General features: G+C 35.8%; 1 protein-coding gene across 4 annotated transcripts in view; it reads left to right on the top strand.

The window, feature by feature from the left end:
* Positions 1-25,299, top strand: part of CNTN5 (contactin 5) — an 812,742-nt gene that overhangs the window by 749,345 nt on the left and 38,098 nt on the right. For all 4 annotated transcript variants that reach the window (XM_058545360.1, XM_058545362.1, XM_058545361.1 and 1 more), the window contains 3 exons: positions 2,564-2,713; positions 14,917-14,987; positions 17,127-17,361. In XM_058545360.1, coding sequence (XP_058401343.1) covers positions 2,564-2,713; positions 14,917-14,987; positions 17,127-17,361 — 456 coding nt within the window. The remainder of the gene's footprint in view (positions 1-2,563; positions 2,714-14,916; positions 14,988-17,126; positions 17,362-25,299) is intronic.

Below are 25,299 nucleotides of genomic sequence, written 5' to 3'. Positions count from 1 at the left end.
TATGTCAAAAGCTGCTGAAATGTCAAGTAAGATGAGGACTGAGACTTGATCATTGATTTTAGCAACATGGAGGTCATTGGTGATTTGACAATAGCAGTTTTAGCAAAATGGTAGGGAATAAAGTCTGACAAGAATGGGTTCAAGAGAAAATGGGAGAAAAGTTAATATAGATAACTCTTTTAAGAAATTTGTTACAAAGAGAGGTGGAAAAATCAACAGACATGTCATAATTTGCTTATAGGTTGGAGTAAGACAAAAGAGAAAGAAAGGAATCTCTGATGACCCCAAGATTTATTGCTACAACATCTGTAAGAATGGAACTGTCATTCACTTAATAAGGAATACTGTAGAAGTACATTAGGGAGGTTGGGAAATGTAAGGTTGAGGACCCTATCCAAAAGGAAAAATATAATAAGCCAGTGTACATATGAGTCTGGAGCCTAGGCAAGGGGTTCGTGGCTGAATATATTGGAGTCATCAGCATATAGAGGGTATTTAAAACCATGAGACTGGATAAGATTACCATGGAGTGAGAAAATGGAAATTAGTAGAATGAGGGTGCATCTGGAAGATGAAAACAAACCAGCAATGGAGACCGATAAGGCATAGTCAGGTGGAGAGAAACAGAAATTATATTTTGAAAAGTATTTCAAAGAGAAGAGAACGATCATCTGTGTCAAAGGATGGTCAAGTAAGATGAGGAACAGAGGCCTGACCATAAGGTTTAGTGATAGAGACCACTGGTGATCTTGGACAGGAGCAGTTATGACAGAATGCTGGAGGTAAGAGCCTGATTGGAGTGGATTCAAGAGAGAACAGAAGGAAAATAATTGGAGACATCAAGTAATAGTATAACAACCCTCAAGAAGTTTTGCCGTAAAAGAAACACGAAACTGGATGAAGTCTAGATGGAAAGGAAATTTTGAGTTTGTTTTGTTTTTGGTGGGAAGAATACCTACATGCTTGTACGATAATAGAAAAAGAATCCATTAGAGACAATTTTGCAGGGAGAAAAAGAGACACAACTGAGACGGATTGGTTCCTCTTCTCTACAATATCTTAAGAGGGCACCCCTTGAGAGGGGTAAAGTTTTCTCACAGGGGCTTCAGGTTTCCATTAGAGTAAAAAGTTAGAAGAATATTCAGAAAGAAGAATGAGCAAATAGGGGATTTTGCTAATGATAGATTATGATTTCCAAAGATCACAGTAGAAGACTTTCAAGGACTAGGGAGAGCTAAGAACTGGGGCAGAAAAGGAAATGTGCAGAATTCAATGGGGATCAGAATAAAGGGGATGAAGGATGACCTACAAGTATGGAGTTGCTTGAGGTGACTGACATAAACACAAGTAAATGAAACAATGAAGTAAAGCCTGGAGGACTCAAGGCATGTATTGGTAACACAGTGTAGGTTGGGGCTTAGGGAGAGCTGAGTGTCTAGGGATCTTTTTTTCCCACCTTTGTATTTGGCAGGCTTAGCTCTGCATTTCACCAAGCCATGGACTGAACAGTGGCCTTTTTTCCCCTACCTCCTAGACTCCAAGGATATTGCTCACTGGCTAGTGCAGAAGAGAGGACAGACTTTTTTCCAGATCTTCATTACTCTCCTTAAAAAAATCACAGCTCTGCAGTGCTGTGAGATATGTTAGGCAGCCCACATGCCTGTGCTCTGATCATTCACCTTTCACAGAGCTGGGTATTTGGTAACATTCTCTTGATACTTTTCGAAAGAGATTTTTTTGGAAAATCCAAGATACATTTAATCCCACCTTGCCATAGTAAAACTGCACCTAGTCACCAAATTAAGAGCCTCCCACTGCCCCACCATGCTTAAAGAAATCCAGGACTGGTATAAATTCAGAGTATCTTTGCACATCATAAGGCAAGTTTTCCTCTTTCTCCATTTTCTTCCCTGTAACAAATATCCTTCCAGAAATATTTCCTAGGCAGCAGTCCCAAATAGAGCATATATGCTATGCAAAAAATATTTCACTATGTGGTAATTTTATTGAAAATTTTATGCTTTAATAAAATCTAAATGTAATACAAAAGTCACTCCATGGGGAGTTCAGAGCTTCCGCTTAGAAACCACAAACGGCAGTTTTTAAATTAGAGAGATGTATTCTTAATCTGCTGTTTGGAACTGCCGAGTGGCTAGGCTTGTTTGCCAGAACTTGGAGAGCCAAACTGCTCAAGAAACTTTCCTAGAAATTTTGGAAGAAATAGCTGCTTAAATTACAGCATTAGTTGGGCTCTTATGTGGGGCAGAAGGGTTGACAACATGATTTTTAGTGTAGATAATGGCAAGTTATGTTACGGCAATTAACGTATAAAGATGAGAAGAAAGGATTCTAACTACAACAAACTTTGACATGTGCAAATGCTTACTTCCTTAAAGATTGCTTTTCATTTTACTAGTGAGACCACAGGTGATGCGATGACCATGTATTACAGGGAAGTATGCATCAGCCTGCTGGTTCTATCAGTGCCTATGTTAGCCTTGATTGCCATTCGTAATCATTTTCCAGTCCTCCTAATGATGTGAAATCTCCTTCCTTTCCATAGTTCCAGAAATCATAACAGGGGACATGGAGTCAGCCATGGCAGTGGACCTGAACCCTTGGGTGGAATATGAATTTAGAGTGGTGGCCACCAATCGAATTGGGACTGGAGATCCAAGCACCCCATCTCGAATGATCCGCACAAATGAAGCAGGTAAGAATTTGGAGAATCAGAATGCTATTTGGTATGCCTCTAATCACTTCGAAAGCAAGTTGAACTAAATATGATTGCGTGCTTTAGTATAATTTTTCCTGATTCATTTACTAGACATCGTAAAATCATTTCCTTGAAAATAATTCTTTTACTTTATTTGTTTTCGGATCTTTTTTCTCCTTGTTTCCACAAATACAAGTGTTTAGATGCTTCAATTTCCTCCCAACCCTTGCACCCATCTTCAAGTTATCATGAAATTGAAATAGTTAACTTTTTCTTCTAATTACATGCTCATTCAATATAGCAAGTCCATAAAATTCAGAATAGATTGGGTCACTCTCTTTTTCTCCGGTGATAACAGTTACCTTTAATTACAGTGTACTTCCTTAGAACTCTTTATGTTGCCCTTCACCATCTAACCCGGTATAAATTACACTTGGCAAAGACAAACATAGTCTTTCCTGGATCGACTGCCTTCTTGAATCTATGTGTAAAATAAATACCCATGTGCTTCCTGATTTAGAAAATACAGCAGTATTCTAGTCTTTTAGAGTGATGTTTCTCTGATAAAATGTTTCTAATGACTACATAAGGGAAATTAACAGGTTTATTTAAAAACAAATTTTAAGATATCTTGCCTATCACCCAGAACAAGCAATATAAAGAAATTTTTTTAGCCTTGATTACCTTGGACAAAATCTTATTGAGATTTATCTTTTATGTTCTTATAAAATTGCATATAAAAATGTATCTAGTAAGGTACTAGCTTAGGCAAACACAAATGTCAATAATGTCAATGAGAACAATCAGAAAACAATAGAAAAATGTGGGGGGAGATGGCAGATACAGGGAGGGGAAAAAAAGAATTTTTGTGTCTTTACACTCAATGATAACATATGAATCTCAATAATCTTTAGAATATAAGTGCACTGAGAATGAGGATTTTGTCTTGTTTGTTCACTGTTCTATCTTCAGCACCTAGAACAGTGTCTGGTACTGGTACTCGTATGTCTTTGTTGAAAGGGAATATTTCTTTTCTTTCCTTTATATGCCCATACCCGTATCAGGACCTAGGTCAGAAATATGTGTACATAGAAGACAGAGAATTAACAGTGTCTGTTTTGTATTCCAGTTGTAGAATTGGACCAAAAAACGTGCTTTGTGACTTCTTACAAATTGAACAAAGTTTATAACAATCAAAATAAACTATCAAGAGAGTTGATTCTTTCTCTAAAACACACCAGGTCTGGTCCTTTAAAAAAAAAAAAAAAAAAGAAAGAAAAAAAAGAATCCCAAATGGTCAACTTATTGCATTAAGTGTGAATAATCATATAAAAAATGTTCAAATTTGTTCCGTATAACAAATAAGCAACCAAGAAAATAGAAGATAAAGTAGCCCAAATATGTTGGAAAAGATTCATTCACAGAACATCCAACTTTTCTTCTTTTGTGATTTGCCTAATATGAGTTGTTTTTTTTGCTACTTTTTCGATATTTAGAATTTTAAATTGAACATTAATTGCCTAGTTGGATTTTCATGCATTCATAAAATCAGCCATGCTTTCATTGTGTACAGGTGTTCATTAATTAAGAGCATAACAGGTTAGTCGTTCCTCAATTTATATACTCACTGTGCAGATATTGAAATGACTGCCAATAATAGTACTCATGCTCACATATTTTCTAAAAAGCCTTGCCTTATTTTGCATATTGTTAATTGTGTTTAAACAAAGGCAAAGATTACTGCCTAATTCAGAGGCTCTCTATAAATATTCATTTTGAAAAGAAATAATCCGTTTGGGATGAATAATCCTTTTAGACTTTTTATAGTATAAATCTCCTTGTGCTATTAAAAAGCATTTTAGCAAAAACACTTCTACTTTTCAGGCTAAATTGTATTCAGATGATGCATTTTAAAAGACTTCTCTCTCATCTATTTCTGCAGCTACTTCAAATATATAGTGCCTGTCTCTCCATTTTATCATGAGTTCTATACACATAACATAATTTAGTCCATTAAAATCTTATGGAAGAGAAGAGAAGTAGCATAAAAAATGCATCAAATACTCTCTTTTGAAAGCGAGTTGAGCAAGGCTTGTACTGCCTACTTTACGTTTCTTGTGCTTTGGTACCACAGAGAGCTAGAGCCACTAATTGTGTTGAACCAAGTGTTGAGTTTTGTGCCTGTTTTGTCAGGCAGCACAGATTAAAAGGGACACCAATATCCTGAGACGTCCTCTCAAGTGACACACTCTGCCTCTAAGCACATGTCCTCGTTTTTAAAAATGATGCTCTTCTAATGGACCAAGTAAACTTTGAAAATCAATGGAGCTTCTTGGAAGAGAAAAGGTCTCGCATTTGGGATATTGAGTTAAAAGGTTTATGTCCCTTTAAAATTTTTCTATTTATTAGAATACTCTAAATCCCAAAGCAGTTTTAGTAAAGCGTTTACCTCCATTCCCACACACCAAAAACAGTTAATTTTTCTTTGCAATTCCTTCTGGGGTATATTTTGAATTTTCCTCAAGGGTATGTTTTGAATTTTCCAGTTATCAAAACACTCTTAGTAGTCAATAAATAAAAGATAAATTGGTTCAGTCTGAGTTCTTATTATTAGGATGTCAAAATAGTAATACAAATATATATTTTTACTTTAATGTACATTTATATTTATCCATTTATTTTCTTACAAGTTTTAGTTGATGATAGATAGATAGATAGATAGATAGATAGATAGATAGATAGAGAAATAGACATATCCCTGTGTTTAATTTTGAAAATGTGTTACATCATCAAACTAGTATATAAATTTGGGTTTGAAAATGGAAATTATTTCTCTATCATTTAAAAAGATGACACTGGAGAGAGAGAATCAGATTTCAGGAAATGAATTTGATTTCTACACTATGGTAGAAATTGAAAAATATATAGAAATGAATACAGCAATAGCAATTCTCTGATTTAATTGAACTTTAATGTTCTGTAAGTTACATATTTATAACAATAATTGTTGAAAGATAAATGAAAAGGAGAGAAGATAGAGTTAATTATATAACCTGTAATTTAGAAAGATTTGGTCTTCTCTGTAGTATAAAATTTCTGTTATTATCAAAGCTCTTGGTATAAATGTCAATATTTGCAGTTTCTTTTTTTTCAAATTATGATGAGTTATAAAAATTAAATAATAAAAATTATCTATATAAAAAAGAAGGTTCTACCTTCTATCTGAATTAAGAGTTTAACTTTTGGAGTTAGATCTGGATTAATGTTCTTCTCTGCCACTTACTAGCAGTGAACATAGGTAAGATATATACATTGTTTCAAAGGTCAATTGTCTCACTTATAAAATGGGGATAACGCAACTACCTACTCCTTTGGATCATTGTATTAAATAAGACAATGCATGTAAATAGCTTAGCAAAGTGCCTGGCACATGGTAAATGCTTAATATTAGCCATTTATTATTATTATCATTAAGTGAGTTATTACTTTATTAAATGGAAATTTAAACAATAGTAATCACACACAAGTTACTTTTCTCATATTGAGGAAACATTTTCAGGTTAAACATATGTTTATCAATATATTTAGAGCATCCAGTCTCTTGCCTTGCATCTGGCTCCCTCAAAATGCTCTCCCAGTGAGAAGTCTCTGCTGCAGAGTATACCATCAAGCCCTGCCACTCATCTCACCTGAGCTGTTTGGGAGTCAAGAGAACCTTTCAGAGTGCAGTGCGCAGTACAGGGCACACCTCTCCTCTAAGTCACCCTTCCCCTCCACGTCTGGTTTTCCATGCTGCTTTTCTTAGCTAGCCAGGTCTCATTCTGTAAGTGGATTGTGATATTGTCCCAACATGTAGCCATTTTCTTTGGTTCTTATAGCATAGATAAGGCAAAAGGAGCAAAGGAAAAGAAGCGTCAAATGAAAGATTATGCTTAAAAAAATTTGCTCCACGTTCAAACAGCTTTCCTGTTGCTTAGTACATTGTACTCTGCCCTGACATTCTCTTCTGACTCTGAAATAGAAAATGTCACACATATATTTCTGGCCACACAAGGAAAAATATTTTCTCTGCATTTAAGAGATTAACGCTCAATCAGATAAATATGAGTATTGAGTAGACAATCAGATGAAAATCTTTCCTAGCCTTAGAACTTTCTGGGCTATATCCTAGTCATGTAATTGGTTTACTAACCGACTGAACTCTGTAGAGTTTAATTATAAAGTAGCTTTTTCTCCCACCATTGCTCTCCAATATGCTCCATCTGATCTCTGGCTTTAGCCCCGACTATATCCAATGCACTTTTAGGTACTAAGGCAGTTTCATTCTCAGGTATTAAAAAATTCCATTTTCATTTGAATAAAAACTTTAATCCCACTCCCAATTCCGTGTTTCTCTTCCCCCATTCCAGCACAGGCTTGACCCAAGGGCTATGATCTGTCTTTTCTTCCTTCTTTCCACTTCCTTCCCCCACCTTCCAACTGCTACTCTGGGCACTTCCCAGGGCAGATTAGAAGAAGAGGAAAAACTACTTCAGTGGTACGATCTGTGGTTCCCACGTGGGTGCTGAGTGCTCCGTGTGATGGCGTTTGGGCACATGCTGCTTCTTTCTCTTTCTCTTGCAGGGTGCACTGGGGTCTTTGGAGACTCTCCCATCCCCCTGCAGGCAGCCTTATTGGTGTGATCCCAAAAAGCTTTTTCAAGCCTACCTCCCATAGTGTCCACTTGGCCAACAGTAATCATTTCACGTTCCTGTCTTGCCAAATTCTAGATATACAGAGTGTTGTCAAGAACTATGTTAGTCGCTGCTCTGGTGGCATAGGGTGGGCCTGAGCCATCGTACAAATTCTGAAGCTCAACAGCATCCAGCCAGGATGTGAGATGTAAGCATCCGTACTCTCTGCAACAGTTGTATTCTCCCCTTCTCACTCAGCTGGAGAGGAAAATGACACTCCTTTCTCTTCTACTGACATCTGGAGGTGGAGGGAGATGCCACAGCACATCCGTCTATTAAGCTGACAATCTTCTTCCAAAACATTCCTCGTACTAAAATCCTATGTACGTGGGCTGAAGGGGATAGCGGGAAAGGGTTATGACGGGTCTATTTTTTAGCAGTTCTATGGTTCATTTAGCCAACCTCGCTTTAGCATCATGTGGCTCATCCCAAGTCCAGGAAAGACTCATTTATTACAGCCTCTTTCGTTGTACATCTTCTTCCTCCTTCTGAAAGGATCTCATTTTGTTCATACTTTCATCTTCACCATTCTTGTCCATGATAATTACTTAAGAAATTCCATTGAGTTTAAACGTTATGGAAAGAACACAATAAAATACCATTGTAATATAAGATGAGGCTGAATTAGTTTTTTCTGAGGATATGTGGATTGGCCTTGTAAATGGCATTTAATGAGGTTTGAAGGCCAGACCAAATAGGACTCAGGCAGAATTATTTTTAGGAGGCAGTTAGAAAACTACAGTTGTCAGGTACTGATGTGTGCAGAGAAAAAGCATAAGGCTATGGAGTTTTTAAAGGTCTCTCTAGTCTATGTTTCTAAGAAAATATTACATAGAAAATATAAAGCATTCAGCTGAAATAATTTGGAAATTCTAAAAGAAAATACTGTTAAATGAACATTATAGCTTTCTTCAACCCGATGAGTAATTTAATGGTATTATTAAAGAAATGGTTCTCAGTAACATTAAGAGAAGGCAAAATTATGGCAAGCAACAGACCTCTAAGACCAAATCTCAATAATTAGGTAAAAAGAAAATAACAGTATGGCTCATATAGCAGACAGTACTTTTAAATCATGAAACCACTTTTGTCCAGGAAGTCTTTTCTACAAAATATATACAAGAAATAGATCTTCAGTTTCTGAGGCACTTTGCAAGCAGAGATGGTAACGTTAACAAGCGCCTTTCTGAAAGAGACCTGGCTAATTGTTAGGCATGTTCTTTTCGGATAAATAGGAAAGTGTTGGAAGAACAGCAGAAGATTGAAGCATGAAAGATAAATGGACAATGAGAGGTTATCAACCCAGGAGTAAATGTGAGACACTCAAGTTCAACTTTTCCTAACTTCCTAGTCCCTGTAATACCATATACCAGTCATAAATCACGAACCACATTCCAGGCCTTGTGCTAAACACTTGCCCTTCATTATATCATTTAATTCTCATATCAACTCTCTAAAGCAAGGAATGTTTATCCCCATTTTACAGATGAGAAAATAAAACTAGAGAGTTTTAAAAACTTGCACAAGGTCACCAAGTAAGTAAGCGACAGAGTTGGAACTCTAACCCAGACCCCAGACCAACGATGATGCCTTCCGAGTTATTATCTCCCTCCCCTGCTCCCTTCTTCCTCTTGCCCTTTCCTTGTCCTGTTTTTGCCACATGCATCAACAAATCTCATTCAAAGATTATTTTACCCATCCTCTGCTTCTACTTCCTTGTGGTCCTGTATAAATAAGTTAAGAGAATGTGAGTTGAGGTAAACACCATTTATTGTATACACGCGCCTCCTGAGTTCTTGACTGTTGTCATTCATGAGAAGTTTTGTAAATCAATGAAATTTTATATTTCCTGAAATATCCTAGCAACCTTTTCTGCAAATCAAAATTAGCATATTGCCCAGATTTCCAAATTAAAACAAGATGAGCCAAAACTGAAAGCATAATCCCCATGGTACTATCAATATTATCCAGATTTCCAAAAGGATGGTCTATTTCAAGATCACATGTGTATAGGCTCATACTGAACTTTTAGTGTTTATCATAGAAGACTTCACCACTTTCTCTTTTTCAAATCTAAGTAGATAATAACATTTTGTTAGTGCCCTCAAGTTGATTCTGACTCCTAGCAAGCCTGCGTACCGAAGAGCAGAACCCTGCCCAGTCTTTTTGCGCCATGCACTCAACTTCTAGCACTATATCAGACAGTGCTCCAGTGGCCAGGTCCTTCTCCCTATTCTACCTTAGTCTAGAAGCTCTGCTGAAACCTGTCCACCATGGGTGACCCTGCTGGGATTTGAAATGGCAGGTAGCATAACTTTCAGCATCACAGCAGCATGCAGCTACCACAGCATGACAACTGACAGATGGTGATGTGGTTCCCTGATGGGGACACAAACCTGGACCGTGGTGGTAAGGATGCTGATTCTTACCCACTAGACCAGCAAGGCTGGCTAGATAATAACATTAGGTAATATTTATAAATTATAGCTCCAGGCACTGTGATAAATAATTATGAAAATAACCCTAAAATTTAGGTATTATTACTATCTCCCTGAGGCACCTGAAGGACAAAGAGGTTAAGAAATATTTTCAACCAACCAACTGGAATGGTAGAACTGGGATTCAAGCCTAGATCTTTCTCGCTTCCACAACAACACATAACATTTGTGCACATCACCTCATCTATGCTATTGAAAGAAATAAGAGCATTATTTGAACTCTTTAGGAAACACCACTGGGATTTTCTATTTTGGAAATTCTTTAAATTTAACTCTTTCAATAAAGTGACCTTAAATGATAACCAGTTAACTGAAATATTTGTGTGCTACATACTTCAATTCAGGTTGGAAAAAAATACTTTTTAAATTTTCTTCTTGACTCTCACCTTTACTGTGTAAACAACCTCCCTTCCTTCTTCCCATTCTTCTGTACCTTTCTTTCCAAACCCATTGCTGGATTACCATTAAGCTCCTAAATCACATGGCTTCTCCTAGGTCTCTACTAAAGCTGTATTATTTAGTGAGCCATGTAAACATCTACTGTAATAGATACTGAAAATTTTTCAGGGAAAAAAGAGAGATTGATAAATGATTTCATGCTGTCTTCTTTTGTTTAGTTGAATGCTAATTAAAGAATGTCGTTAGTGTGATTGACTTTGCTCAAACCATTACACTTAGAAAGAGCTCTTTGAGATCCTGCTTAAGTTCACACATGCTTAAACTAAAGTAGTACACAATGTTTTGGTCACTCTGAACGTTTACAACAATATTTCCAATGTATAAGGTGAAAAGAGACAATAGACCACATTTCAACATGCCAGATAAGGCATTAAAACAGCTAGGCATTTGCAGCTTGTGGGAAAAGTATTAATTACATTATCTGTTCATGAAAGAGCATTGCTCACAAAGAACTTCAGAAGAATCAGAGTTTAACTCGCTAACCATGCATGTAAACTTGATTCTTTAAGCTAATAAACTCACGACATTTGTTAGTAGCCGACTGAGGGAAAAAAGTGTCTAACTGCTCAATTCTAAATCAGGTTTTCATTAAATATACTGAGAATATATTTGGTTTTTAAGCAAATATGTATTTCTCTGAACTCAATGAAAGCATTTATTAACGTTTGATTATATTAATTTTATGCTCCTAACAAGAATTATAGAACTTTTATACCAGAAGGGCTCTGAAAGATTAAGTCAAATCTCTACATATCATGAATATGTTGTTTTATAAATAAAAGGATATAATTAAAATCAGTGCACTCCGAAGTGTTGACTGCAGAGATAATAATTGTGTGTCACCAACTTGAAAAGGAAATGAATAAGCATGGTTCCACTAATCATCTGCATCTAATTAGGAAATTTAAGCCAATTAAAATTAGAGTATCCAATTCAAACATTGTGATCCTGACAGCAAAACACAATGCTTGAGCTGCAACTATTAGTCTTAAGTTTTCTTTTTTGTTTGTTTTTCCAGTTTTGTTGAGATATAATTGACATATAACATTGTATTAGTTTAAGGTGTGCAGCATAATGATTTCACATCAAAATGATTACCGCAATAAGTTTAGTTAACATCCATCGCCTCACATATTTACAATTATTTTTCCTTGTAATGAGAATTTTTTTTAAAAAACACTGCACTAAATGCTGTGCATTAATTATTTTCTTTCCTTGTTTCTTTTTTTTTTTTTGAGGAAGATTGGCCCTGAGCTAACATCTGTTGCCAATCTTCCTCTTTTTTCTTTTTTCTCCCCAAAGCCACAGTACATAGTTGTATACCCTAGTTGTAGGTCTTTCTAGTTCTTCTACGTGGGACGCCACCTCAGCATGGATTGATGAGCGGTGAGTAGGTCCACACCCAGGATCCGAACCGGCAAACCCCAGGCCTCGGATGTGGAACACACAAACTTAACCGCTACACCACTGGGCCAGCCCGTGTAATGAGAACATTTAAGATCCACTTACTTAGCAGCTTTCAAATATACAATACAGTATTGTTAACTATAGTCACCATACCATACCGTACATCCCCGGAACTTATTTATCTTTAACTGGAAATTTGTACCTTTTGACTATCTTCACTTATTTCCCCCAACCCCCATCCTCCACCTCTGGCGACGACCAATCTGTTCTCTGTTTCTATAAGTTCCTTTTTTTAGATTCCACATATAAGTGAGATCATAGAGTATTTGTCTTTGTCTGGCTTACTTCACATAGCATAAGGCCTTCAAGGTTCACCCATGTTGTCACAAATGGCAGGATTTTCTTCTTTCTTATGACTGAATAATATTCCATTGTGCGTGTGTGTGTGCGTGTGTGTATATGTGTGTGTGATATATATATATATATATCTATATATATATATATCACATTCTCTTTATCTATTCTTCCATCAATGGATGAATTGTTTCCATGTCTGTAAGCCTTAAGTTTTCTATTAGTAGTTACTATTATATTTGCAAAACTTTTTTTTATTTAAGAATAGTTGGTGCTTATTCACATATACTACTAAAACACAATGAACTATAATGTTTCTATGTTATTTATTATGCATTAAAATTGGAAGTAGAGTGAGAAAAGGAGGAACTTATTTCTTTATATTATGTTGAGTGTGAGCTATCTTCTCTCGAAAAGAAAGTAGCAGGAAAAAGAAAACTTCAAAACTGATTTCAAATAATAAAAGAGATTTTACAGAATCTGGGTAATTTATGGATAATTCAATGTGGAAATTACCCACATAGAAACAAATAAAATCATAGAAAGTCTTATTTTACTTTCTTCGTTCCTCAAAGTGGAAATTTTCACCAAATTTTTCACCCAAAAAGTTAAAACTTTTGAAAAATATAAATACGTTTTCTGAAAAATAAAAGCATTAATAGACTATGAAACAACACTATCAAAGCTTCAGAAGAAAGATTTGACTTCAAATAGTTGCTTGTACTTTATTCTACTCATCTTTTAAATGGGCTTCAAGAGATGCTCACTAGAGAGCCTATAGCCTACTCTCCAACTCTAAGCTAGAGGTTCCAAGCGTCCTTTTTTTGGATCATATCTCAGGGCTGAATAAAATAGAAACGGATCTTCAATGACTATTGTTTCTACAAAACCTATGATCAGAGGGAGAGTATCCTCAAAGAAGAGGATTCAAAATCCTAAATTTAGGGTATAAACTTAGTAATTCCAATGTAATAGAGAAGAAGGTGGCTCTAGTGGATAATACTCATAATGTTCTTTAACTATTAGTTGTCAGAGATGAATGTGAAGCATATGTGTGTGTGTGTACACTTTTTTTAACAAAAAAAATGGTACTAAGAGAAGCCATATAGCATAATATCAATAAATTAACTTGCTTCCACTGTTTGATCATGCCTTGATGATCTTAATATTTAGAACTCTGATATTAGTCACTGGAGGAGTATATGGAACCTTATATCCCTGCCCCTGTACACATACAGTTAAACCAGCCTTGCTGTGTGCCTTACTCATACCACAGAACAAAATTAATTTTGAGCTAGTACTATATAACAGTGGTTTTGAGACATGGTGTCAAGGCACACTGTTATGTCACAGCTCATTATATGTAGCAATAACTATGACTACTAATAAAAAAACTCAAGTTAATAAATAACTTGCCTCCTGTTCATATAAATTAGGACACATTCAGAGTTGTTGCTCTAATACCATCATTTTTTCTCAGTTGAATTCCTTGTAATTTCTTGCAAGAGAGACAAAGGGGTATCCAATTTCACATAATTCTAGGGAGTTCATTAAAGTGAACTCCACATATGAATAATCTTTAATATGTATGTAACTGTGAAAGAAGAAAGATTGGTAGCTAGTGCTGTATATATCCTTCTGCATGTACATGAGCAAGACAAGAACTCATGTTCATGGAGAAAAGTGCCCAAGGACACTGAAATTTGGACTGTGGCGAATAAAGTTCATTTATTTCAATGGAGCCAATTATATATTCACAGACTTTTCTCTCCCACCTCCCTGGTCCAAGGAGAATTTTTTTTCCTTTCTAGTAGAATATAAATTCTGCATCAGTTTTTCTGGTATATAAAATGCTGTGTGACTATCTACCAGTAATTAATAGCCTTTCATCTAAGTAGGTAATATATGAAGAGTGAATTTATTGTTTATGAGTATATCAACATCGTTTAAAAGCTATGTGCCGGGATACAAAGGCAACGCTGAAGTGTAAAATTGCTAATGCAGGCTCATGGCCTGGAAAATGATTTCTTTTAATAGTTTTCTTCATTTAACAGTTCTTCATTTGAAAATGTTCCTTTTCAGCTGCAGATTTTGTGGTTTGGTGCAGTGAAGGGGAAATTTATTCCTTTGACACATTTATTCTTTTAATAGTTATTCATTTGAAAAAGTTTCACTGATTGCCTATATAGTTTGCAGTTTGCAGAGAGATTCATTCTTGATAGTTTTTTTAAATGTTTATTTATTTAAATAGGTCCTCACTCCATGGAACTGTTACTCAGATTTCTTTAAACTGGAGCTTCCGGGGCATTCTGGTAAAGCAGTAATGCCAATGGCAACCTGTGGATTTTCCAGGGGCTCTGCAAGCCCTAAGACCACAGAAGAGAGCCCCATCACTAGAAAGGTGGAGATAATTTGCAGGACAAAATTTAGCTAACCATTAGTAGATGTCCTTAACTGTAGTGTTAATTGTGATTTAGACTTTACTACCACAGCACATTTACAGGGGGACTAGTTTGGGGATGCAGTATGCGACTGTGAAAAATCCATCAAACTCTCCCACACAGATTTAAAAGTAGGGTATCAGTCGCAAACATTTTGTTTTAATATTGAATATGGCCACTCTAACTTCAAACAAACTTTGATTTGTTTATTGCGGGATTTTACCCAACCTGAGTAGGGTTGTGATGTAAGGACACTTAAATTACACATCTATTTGTTGTCCTCGCTCTTGGCCCATTTTTATCCACAGTTCCAAAGACAGCACCCACCAACGTCAGTGGAAGAAGTGGAAGAAGGCATGAGTTAGTCATCGCCTGGGAGGTAAGACAGCCTTTGATCAGATGTCAGAACTTGTTGATTCCTTAGAAAATAAGGCTACACGTTTAGTATCTGTATTTGAAGCAGAGACATTGAGTAATTTCTGTTTAAATGAGATTAAGAAACACTTGACATGCATTACTCAGATGAATACTGCCGACAGAAACCTTTCTCATCTTCATACCAGGCCACAGTTGACTTTCCTCCAAGTCTCAGGTATTCCTTCCTGTCATACAGGCTGTTGCAGAATAAAGCTTGAATAATTAAAACATATCTTCCCACAAATTACTTCAGATTGTTTTTGGCTTAGTTTGATATTTTATTATTTCACTATTAAGTAGCACCTTTGACTTAATTGGAGGCTAAAACCATTGGGAAGGAAGGAATTGACCAACTGACCTCCTCTGAGTTTGTGACACAGTGCCTGGGTTATCTCATTTATCCCCTAAAACAATCCTATGAGTGGGGATAATTTTCCTTGTTTTACAAATAATGACATTGAGGCACAGTTTAAAACCTTTTCCTGGTAAGCAATAGAATTGGGACTTTGATTACAAACCTTGAGTTATGTCTCCCTGACCATATGATCTCCAAAGTTTCTTCCATTAAAGGAAAGCAGTGGAGGGATAAGGTGTGTGAGAGGTATATTTATTTTCCATGAAGCTACTTTATTTTTTTGATGTTAAATTACCTTAACATCAAGTATAGCTATGTAGCTCACAGAATTATGTTTTAGATTATGGAAACGGAATAGAAATGGAAATGTCTATCGGAGAAAACTGAACAAATCCCTAATAATCTCTAAGAACAATGATAAAAGGTACAGAAAAAAATCTTTTCCCAGTAAGAAATTTTCCATGAGCACATCTTCTCTCCTGTTATTCTGTCCACTCCCTTCTTCTTCAATAAAATGTTATGTCTTGTTTTTGATTTCTGCAGAGTTATTAACTTCCCAATACCTGACCTTCACTGAGATCAAATCTCTCTAAATGGAATTGCCTTCCCTATCAGCTTTGTATCTTAGCCAACTCGGGCTGCTATAACAAAAATACCCTAGACTGGGTGGCTTATAAACGACAGAGATTTATTTCTCACAATTCTGGAGGCTGGAAATCTAAAATCAAGGCACCAACAAATTTGGGTCTGGTGAGGGCCTGCTTCCTGCTTCACAGACGGCCGTCTTCTCTCTCTGTCCTCAAGTGCAGAGGAGTGGGAGAGCTTTCTGGGATTTCTAAGGGCACTAATCTCATTCATGAGAGCTCTGCCCTCATAACCAAATCACCTACCAAAGACCTATCTCCTAATAGCATCACATTGCAGGTTAGGATTGTGTCACAGGAACTTGGAGAGGATACAAACATCCGGTCTATAGGACTTTGATATAATAGGCTTTGTCTCCTTTCCTCCACTCAATATGCAGTTTTTCCTCAAATCAAAACTCAAAAGAAAAAACAATTAGCAAATATTTATTGGGTGTCTACTATGTGTCAAGCACTGTGCTAGGCAGTGGCTGGTAACTGCTCCATTGACTAACTAGTCAATCACAATTACTCTGTTCCATAGTTTGCAATTGATGCCCATTTAACAAATTTAAATGTAAGCAATATAGTATAAGAAGTTTCTTGAACAAATACTATACTCCAATTTTTTCATATGTTAGTAAAGCACAAAGCAATTGACAAAAACACTAGGAGAACGGTCTTACATTAATATCTCCTAGATTTTCTGTGCAAAGGGCTCTGCAAAACATTACCAGTGATGAGATTTCCCTGACCACCAGACCATATGACAGTTTTCCCCAACATGTTAAATTCTGGTGTAGAATCCAAGGACCTTTGTTTCATATACATGACTAATTGGAGCAAATTTGTTTCACTTCAAGAGTTTTCAATACTCTTGATACTTTTCTTAAATACAAACTGATATCATTTAATTTTTAATCTATGTTTAAAGCCTCTTAAGTTCCCAAAGACTGCCAAGTTTTGATTGTGCTATGTTAGCTTCCAATGTATTGGAAATTTTAAGATTTGAGAGTCTCCTTTTCTCTAGTCATCCATAATTTTAAAAATTTAAAGAATTGGAAGAAGTGTATTTTCTTAATCAGTTATTATGCTGATAATTAATTGCATTTTTCTTCTTTAGCCAGTATCTGAAGAGTTTCAGAATGGCGAAGGCTTTGGCTACATCGTGGCTTTCAGGCCCAATGGAACACGTGGCTGGAAGGAAAAAATGGTGACATCCTCTGAGGCTTCACAATTCATTTATAGAGATGAAAGTGTCCCTCCTCTTACTCCCTTTGAAGTGAAAGTTGGCGTTTATAACAATAAAGGGGATGGACCTTTTAGTCAAATTGTGGTCATCTGTTCAGCTGAAGGAGGTCAGTTTCTTTATCCCTATTATTTTTATTCAATATTTTAATATTTTATTTTGTTATATGAATGAGACATTACTGTATATATATTAGAAAATACAGATATGCCAAAAAAGATAATAAAACTCACCCATAGTCCCACCACGTCTTTCAGATATATTTTTCCAATTTTTTTTCAAATAATTTTTCATTAAAAAAAAATTGATCATTCCATATATGTTGCTTTATGTTCTTCACTCCCTAACAATATATCACAGGTATCTTTCCATGATAATAATATTATTAATGCCTGTAGTGTACTCTATTCTCTGGATAGATATTTAACCAATCCTTTTTGGTTTGATATTTAGACAATTTTATATTTTAACCCAGTAAATTTAAATTTATGTGAAATAAATTTAAATGAACACTCCATTTACATGACCAATAAATATTTATTTCTAACTTCATGCACAAAACATCGTACTGTTAAACAAGTATTCGGCAGGGCTTTCTTTTGGAAGATTTTCACACGTGACATCATTAAATCCTTATGACAATTTCATCTAATAGGCATTATTAGCCCCATTGTAGAGAAAGAGAAATCAAAGTTCAGAAAAGTTAAGGAATTTGCTAGAGGTTACACAGCTTATAACTGAGAATTAAACCCAGGTCTGTCTAATCATTAAATCCTTGATTTTTTTTTGTAGCACTCTGCCTTCATATGCCTAACCTTATTTAATTATCAATATATATTGAGAATTATAGTAGGCAATATACCCATTTTACAGATGAGTAAACTGTAAAACTGTGACTTATTCAGGGTTACAGTAAATAAGTGGTAGTGTTGAAGTGCTAAGTCAGCTTCCTACATCAAAATCCTTGGTTCTTTCAAATTTTAATACAAAAATGCAATTTTCTGAGAGAAAGCATGATAGATCTAACTCCTAAAGTTACCTTTTCCTCTTAGTCCTTCTTCTATTCAAGCGCAGAATTTTGATTGGCCCTGCTAACAAAAACTATGCCTCACATTCCCTGAATTGGACAAATGACTTAGAAAATGTTCCACCAAAGACGAGACTCATTTGACTTTCCAAATAAGCATTGTCAATCTAAACTGACCCTTTTACTTCCTTTGTGCCCACATGTGTGACTTGAATAACTGAAGAGAATTATTAATCTTTTTGGTACTGTGAGCTTCGTAGGGAGAAATAAATAATGTCATTTGAATATTGAAGGACAAAGGTAGTGTTTGATTTATCTCAGATGCAGTTTTTCAATATAAGCTGCCTTGTATTTTTATAACACAGAGCCAAATTTTGAAGCAGAAGCAGAAAATTTATCCTAGTCTAAGAATGACCAGGAAAATGAAGAATCAACTAATGAAAAGGACTCCTAGATGTTCTGATAACATACCCATGAACTTAGCATCTCAAGTTGATGATGTGTTTTCAGATATAACCAGTGTACCATATTACTTATATTAACTCTTACAACCAAATATGAGGTAAGAATCTCAAGCCTCAATCTACTTTTCAGGAAACTAAGGCTCAGAGAGGTTAAGTAACATGCTTAAATTCACATCAACAAGTGCCAGAGTTCTAAGTAACTATAGTAAGTGACAGAGCTGGGATTTGAACCCAGGTCTATATGACTACAAAGTTCGTGCTTTTAACCTCTATCATATACTGTCTCACCAGGAATGTATATAATAATAATATTTTGTTATTGTATTACATTATTGTATATAATAATAATAATATTTTGTATTATTTATTACTCCAAAAATCTATTTTGAAGTATATGTTTTATTCAGGAAGTGCATATTCTTGTTTCTTTAAAATTTCTTCAACCTAATTATCAAGCACATAGCCCCAAAGGTCACATGAGATGAATTGGAGAGGTTCGTGAACATGCTTTGTATGGTAACACCAAGGCTGCCTTTAAGAAATCCAGATTTGCATGTTCCTTGTCGACCTTTGCTTTGAAATTAAATTATAGCAGCCACCATGAGTTGTTTATACTGTGTTTCCTTAAACTTGAAATGGCTTGCCTTTGGAGATTTCTCTTTCAAGCTAGATAAGAAATATGCATATTTTCTTTCAAAGACACTGAAGTTGTTGCTATAACGTATTTCCTATAACACTTCATTTATTTTGGTAGACTGAAATATGAAAGATACCAAGAAAATTAAATCTGAACAGAATCTGCCTTTGTTCTGATGACAAAATGCAAACATATATTTGGCATTTGCTCACTAATTAAATTTACTAATTTGGAGCTTTGTGTGTAAATATGAGTAAAGTTTAGCATCATTAAATTGTGTCAACCAGGAAAGGCCGGACCATGCAAATGAAGAGCATTTGCCTGGAGTGAGCAGAGCATGAGTTCCAATCTGCTCACAATAACTGAAAGATCTTGGGCAGTTTATTCACCTCTCTGAGGCTTACCTTCTTCCACTTTAAAAATGAAAGTCTAGAACTTGAGCATCTCTGGAAGCCATTAAAAACCTAAAACTGAAATTTTGTCAATTTATTCTATATTCTAAAATAGTCTTTTAAATTTTAGTTGTCCCAGAATAGGCAGTAATAATAGATCAACTTTTGCTATCTAATAAAAAGAGGGAAATCAACATCCCTTTTTAGTCACTTGGCAAATTGCTTTTCTTGAAAAGCAGTGAACATTTTCAAGATTGAATCATTTTAAACAAAGAGTCAAGGCCTGTAATAAGCTGATAAAATAATATATTGTACTCATGTCAGTGCAGGTTCCTCTCTTCTTTGCCTGTGGACACTTGTGCAGATTCACAGTGTGCCTTTATCATCAGACTCTTGCCCAAAGCCCAACTCATCTGATTGAGACTGCATTTCTCAGTAAGACAAATTCTGTTTCTTTGTTCTTCCATTAACCTAGCCCACCTGTTTATTGTCTCAAAATCTCTCTGTATTCTTAGATAAAATAAAGAACAAGAGGAGTGGGACTGGATTTCTATCTTTATTTATGGGCACAGTTATTCCTCTTCACATCGAGAATACTAGCTACAAACCTAGAGTACCATGGAGAATCTAGGTTTTCACAGCTGACCCCAAGCCATGAAGAAAAATGTGCCAGATGCTATATCAAATGCAGCCACCAGAATTCACATTTGGAGGGAAACACAGAACACAAAGACTTCAAGGCGCATCTTCCAGTACTATTGCTCAACCCATTTGCCACTGGCACATCAATGATGGTGACATTCGCATCCACAGCACATTTCCACAAGTGCTTGTGTGCATTCCCCATACCCTTCATCCTTTTCTTTTCCTCTCAAGAAAGCCTATTGAAATGTGAGTGAGAATTACATTATTGTAGGGAAAACCTTGAATGTGATCTGTTATTAAAAGAATTCATCATTTACAAATATTGATACTTAGTAAATCACTTGGGAAATGACCTTGACTTTTGCGACTCTGAGGTTGACTGTTGCCCTCGAGTACTGTCAGAAAAACTCCAAATGGTTTTTCTGCCAACACCCTTGAGCCTTTGAAACCTTTCAAGGCTTCCACAGCAGAAGTGACCCTGAAATGGCTCTGTCAGTGCCAAGCAGCATCTGACGTAAGCGTGGAACGAGAGATATTTGCCTGCCAGTACTTCCATACACCTTGTACATATATCAATTATCTATACCCTTTGAACCAAGCAAGAATTATGTTCATTCTAACCCTGACTGACTTCAGGTCTCTAGGATATGGTATAATCCTATACAACACCCTCGTTTTGGAAACAATTCTAATTTTTTTAAAGAATAGCAAATTTCCAACATAAGTGATTTTAAAGCCCATGGTAGAAGTGATAAAAAGTGATTTTTTTTCAAGATGAAAGATCAAATCAGCTTTCATTTCCCTCTGCCTAGAGCTACTTATTAGTGAAACTTATATCCATTTTCCACTTAGTTCTTGTTACTATAGCTTTGGAAAGAGCAAGAATCTGAGCATTCAATTACATCTAGTAGAAAAATAGAGGGAAATTCAATATAGCTTTATTATAGGTTGAAAGATTTGTTTACTTGCAATGCACTTTAGTCTTTTCCAGTTTTTTTGGCTTTTGCCTTGTATGTAAAAATGGTGCTGCTTTTATTTTTATTAAAACCAAAAAGCCTCTCCTCATTTGCAGAAAATGATATGCAATTATCCCCTTGCAAATGGAGCTACCACAGTTTAAATTAAAACCCGACATTCACGAGGTGTTATTCTCCAGATCAGTCCTTCGCTGCAACTGAGCTCAGTGGGATTTATGTGAACTTGAAAATTAATAAATTGGCATATTAGTTGTAAAATACAAGGAATAATTTCCTGTCTTTGCCGGATGATCCATTTGGATTAGTGCCTGTAAAAGTTCAACTACAGCTGTCTTCACTGAATTTTTAAATAATGAAACCATAACCCTTCTCCCAAAGAGTTTATTAAACTCTCCTTTGATTAATGCTATTGCTCACCCCACCTGGAAAGTCAGACGTATAATCAATATTACAAGCACATCCCCCCATATTACTTGAAAACTCCAGCTGCTGGGTCACTTAATACAAATGTATCATCTAAATTCATGAACATGGTAATGCTGTTCAAAATTTTTAATCTAACAGAAACTGAAATCTATCAATCAGTCTGTCCACTTCAAATGCCAAGATTGGAGTGAAAGAGTTATCCATGGTCTAATTAATATCATCATGAGTAAAAGAAAAAAGAGATCTTTTTAAGTCTTTGAGTCTATTAGACATAACGCTTGTACAATCTCAGAAATGAGTCCCTGAATTTTCATCAAATTACCTGAGTGTAATAGACAGAAGTGAGAGTGGCAGGAAACATCCTGTGATTTATGGATCAGGAGAGTTTCAGAGATGCCTGAATATGACAGGATCTATGAGGAGCAGTGCAGCTATGGTTCAAAACTATCAAAAATTCCATGACACAGGAATAAAAGGAGTTAATAGTAAGCCTGTGGTGGGGTTAAATAGGAGATGATGGGGGTCTAGGTGATTTGGAGCAAGACTTAGAGTAGAGAGCCCAAGTGAAGATTCCAATGTCAATATTCTCGAGAAAAGTTAAGTATGGTGGGGCAAGGAGAAGGGAGAGCAAAAGCAAAGGGAACAGCACCAGGTCTGTAAAGACAGATAAAATTGTGCACAGAAGCACAATTCCATGGTGGTTAGGACCTGACTGCCTTGTTCAAATCTTCTCTCCACCCTCCAGCAGCTGTGTGACCTTGGGTAAGTTGCTTAACATCTCTGCTCCTCGATTTCTTCATCAGGAAAATGGTGATAGTGATAGCAGGGTTGTTAGAAAGATTAATTAATACATATAAAGAATTTTGATTAGGGCTTGGCACATAGCAAATTCTCAATAAACAGTAATTATTACCTTTGGTTGTACCCCTCATCTATTTTGGGTTTTTTTGTTTGTTTGTTTCTTTGTTTTTAATCTTATTCCTTCTCTCCCTCTGTCAGTTATTTGGAGGTAATTGAGCAGCAAGAGAATGAACTATATATGTTCCTTGTAAAATCTCTTGTGTGCCCCCAAACTAAGAGATGGAGAATGAGCCAGTGGTTGGTGCTAATTTAAAAACAACACAGGAAAGAGCACTTGAGACCTGAGTTCCAGTTGGGGCTCTTTCAGAGCCAGAAGCAGTTTGGATAAATCAACTTTTACATATGTCACTTTTTGCATCTGCAAAATGAGGGCATGGATTTAAAACACAGGTCTATAACTCAAAAGCCTATACAGGTCAGGTAAGAAATATAAACAAGTGAAGTAGTTCCAGTGTGAGACAATAGGGAGTGGTAGGGACTCTGGCAAACTGAAATGCCTATGCTCTGACTAATGGGGCCAAGGGCTAATTCTCATCTACCAACACCGAAGAATTCAGAGTTGGTATAACTGGTTTTTTTCCAAGATAAATTGGAAATTCTTATTTTTATATGAAATGTTGGAATAAATTAATATATTATGTGGGCAAACTAAACATGGCTGAAGACCCACTGGCCATTCATTTGTGACCTTTGAACCAAATGACTTTCTAAAATTCTTTCTAGTTGTGACCTTCCATCACTCAGTTACAATGGGATGTCCAAATAGAACAACTAGTTCCAATCCAAACCAGACATTCTGTGATCCAGTTGGGTACTCTTGCCTGCAGACAAACTTTTTGATCCACATGAAAATGTTCACTCGGCTATAAACAGTACCTACTGAAACTTCTGGAAATAAACTGATGGAGGTCACTTTTTTTACATGCTGAAATTTTCAGTTCAGGTCAGCATGGGTCTATTTCTGATACTATTTACATCCAGAAGGTGAAACCAATAAAAAATGACTCTTCAGTTCTTGTTTGATTCGTTTACCTTTCTTCAGTTAGATGCCACTATAATGTGCAGCCTCCAAGAGCGCAACTCTGAGACGTCAGCTTGGGTCTGACCTTGATTTAAAATCCTCAGAGCTTTTAAATAGAAATTAGGGTGCTTGTTTAGGAAGCAGATTTCTGAATACTTTTCTGTCTTTTTTCAACTTTCTTATTTCTATTTCAGATGTATTTAAACTTGTGTAGTGCTACAGAAAGCTGATAGAGAAATCATTTCTTTCTCTAGAGATAAAAAGAGAGAGAAAGGCTGCCATCCAACCACATATTTTGTGTTTCTGAAATTATTTATACCCCTGCAATCTTCTTTGACAAAGATGTAATTGCTTCAATAATATAAAAGCTGAAAGAAGGCGTTTGGCACACAATTTGGCACACACAAATCTCTGGAATGCATGCATTTAAAAGAAAAGCAGAAGTGCTCCCAAATAGCAAACGATACTCAAAGCGTGGCTCCCATTGAAATAAATCATATCCTAAATCCTGGAGACCAGGTTGCACACACCTGAAGAATATCAGTATTTCCTTTCATTTACTTGCAAAATCAAGAATTTTAACTCCTATTAAATAGCAATGAAAAAAATTTTTTTGTTGCAGGTCTGCTGATCAGAATTCCAGAATGAAATAGAAGTTTTTCCCAGAATTTTTTTTTGATTGGGTAGATGCACAAATAATGAGCTGGAAATTGAGGTGAGGGAAACCACTGAGCAAAAGAAAATAATAAAAGATATTCAAAGGGTGGCAGAATGAGAAATTACGATTTACACTATGGCAGGAATTAATATCAGCTTCTGTGTAAAGATTAATGTGAATTTGCCAAGGCACTTTGAGTTAACACAATTATAGCATGTGATTTTAATGAAAGCTTTACCAAAAGAAAATCATTGCTCAGTGCAAACATGCACCTTTGAAAAAGTCTTTTGTGGGCTTCTTTACAGCAACAAGGGTAGATGTTTTAGACTGATATTTTTCAATTAATAATATACAAAGGCTTTCCAGATAGATGTGTGACCACCTTTCATTAGAAAAGGAAAGATCTCAGAAAATAGTTATGATTCCTTTAATATCCCTAATATTAACTTTCAAAAATCTTATTTAGAACTCTGTCTTTGCCATACTGTTCCCTGAATCTAAAAAAACATTTTCAACAGATTAATCTGAACTCTTACCAGTCAGTGATGAGGGGTTAGTATCAAAGTCTCTACAATGTTTATGGGGTAGGGGTTTTTTAAATCGACTTTGTACAGAAATGTTTGAACTAATATATGGCCTTTATTCTGCCATTTCATTTAACGTGTGTTTGTGACACAGTATTTATGATTCAGCAATGTCAAAGCTGGGAATATTTTGTTCCTCACACAGAGTGCAACCTCAAATAAAGTGCACCTCTTGATGGATGCCAGGCAGACATGGTGTATTTGAAAAAATAGTGAGAAAGGTCACTGAGCATAGGAACAAATGAAAAGGTGGCTTTGAGCAATAGCACCAAGACCTTCCGGGACTTTCCTTTTCGGTCCATACCTGTCTTAAAAGTCAACACACACCTTTTAAATATCATGATTCATAACATAT

The sequence above is a fragment of the Diceros bicornis genome, chromosome 7, assembly GCF_020826845.1.
Source record: "Diceros bicornis minor isolate mBicDic1 chromosome 7, mDicBic1.mat.cur, whole genome shotgun sequence".
NCBI classification, from domain to species: Eukaryota; Metazoa; Chordata; class Mammalia; order Perissodactyla; family Rhinocerotidae; genus Diceros; species Diceros bicornis.
Note: the sequence above shows the minus strand (reverse complement) of the source record. Positions and strands in the feature narration are given on the sequence as shown.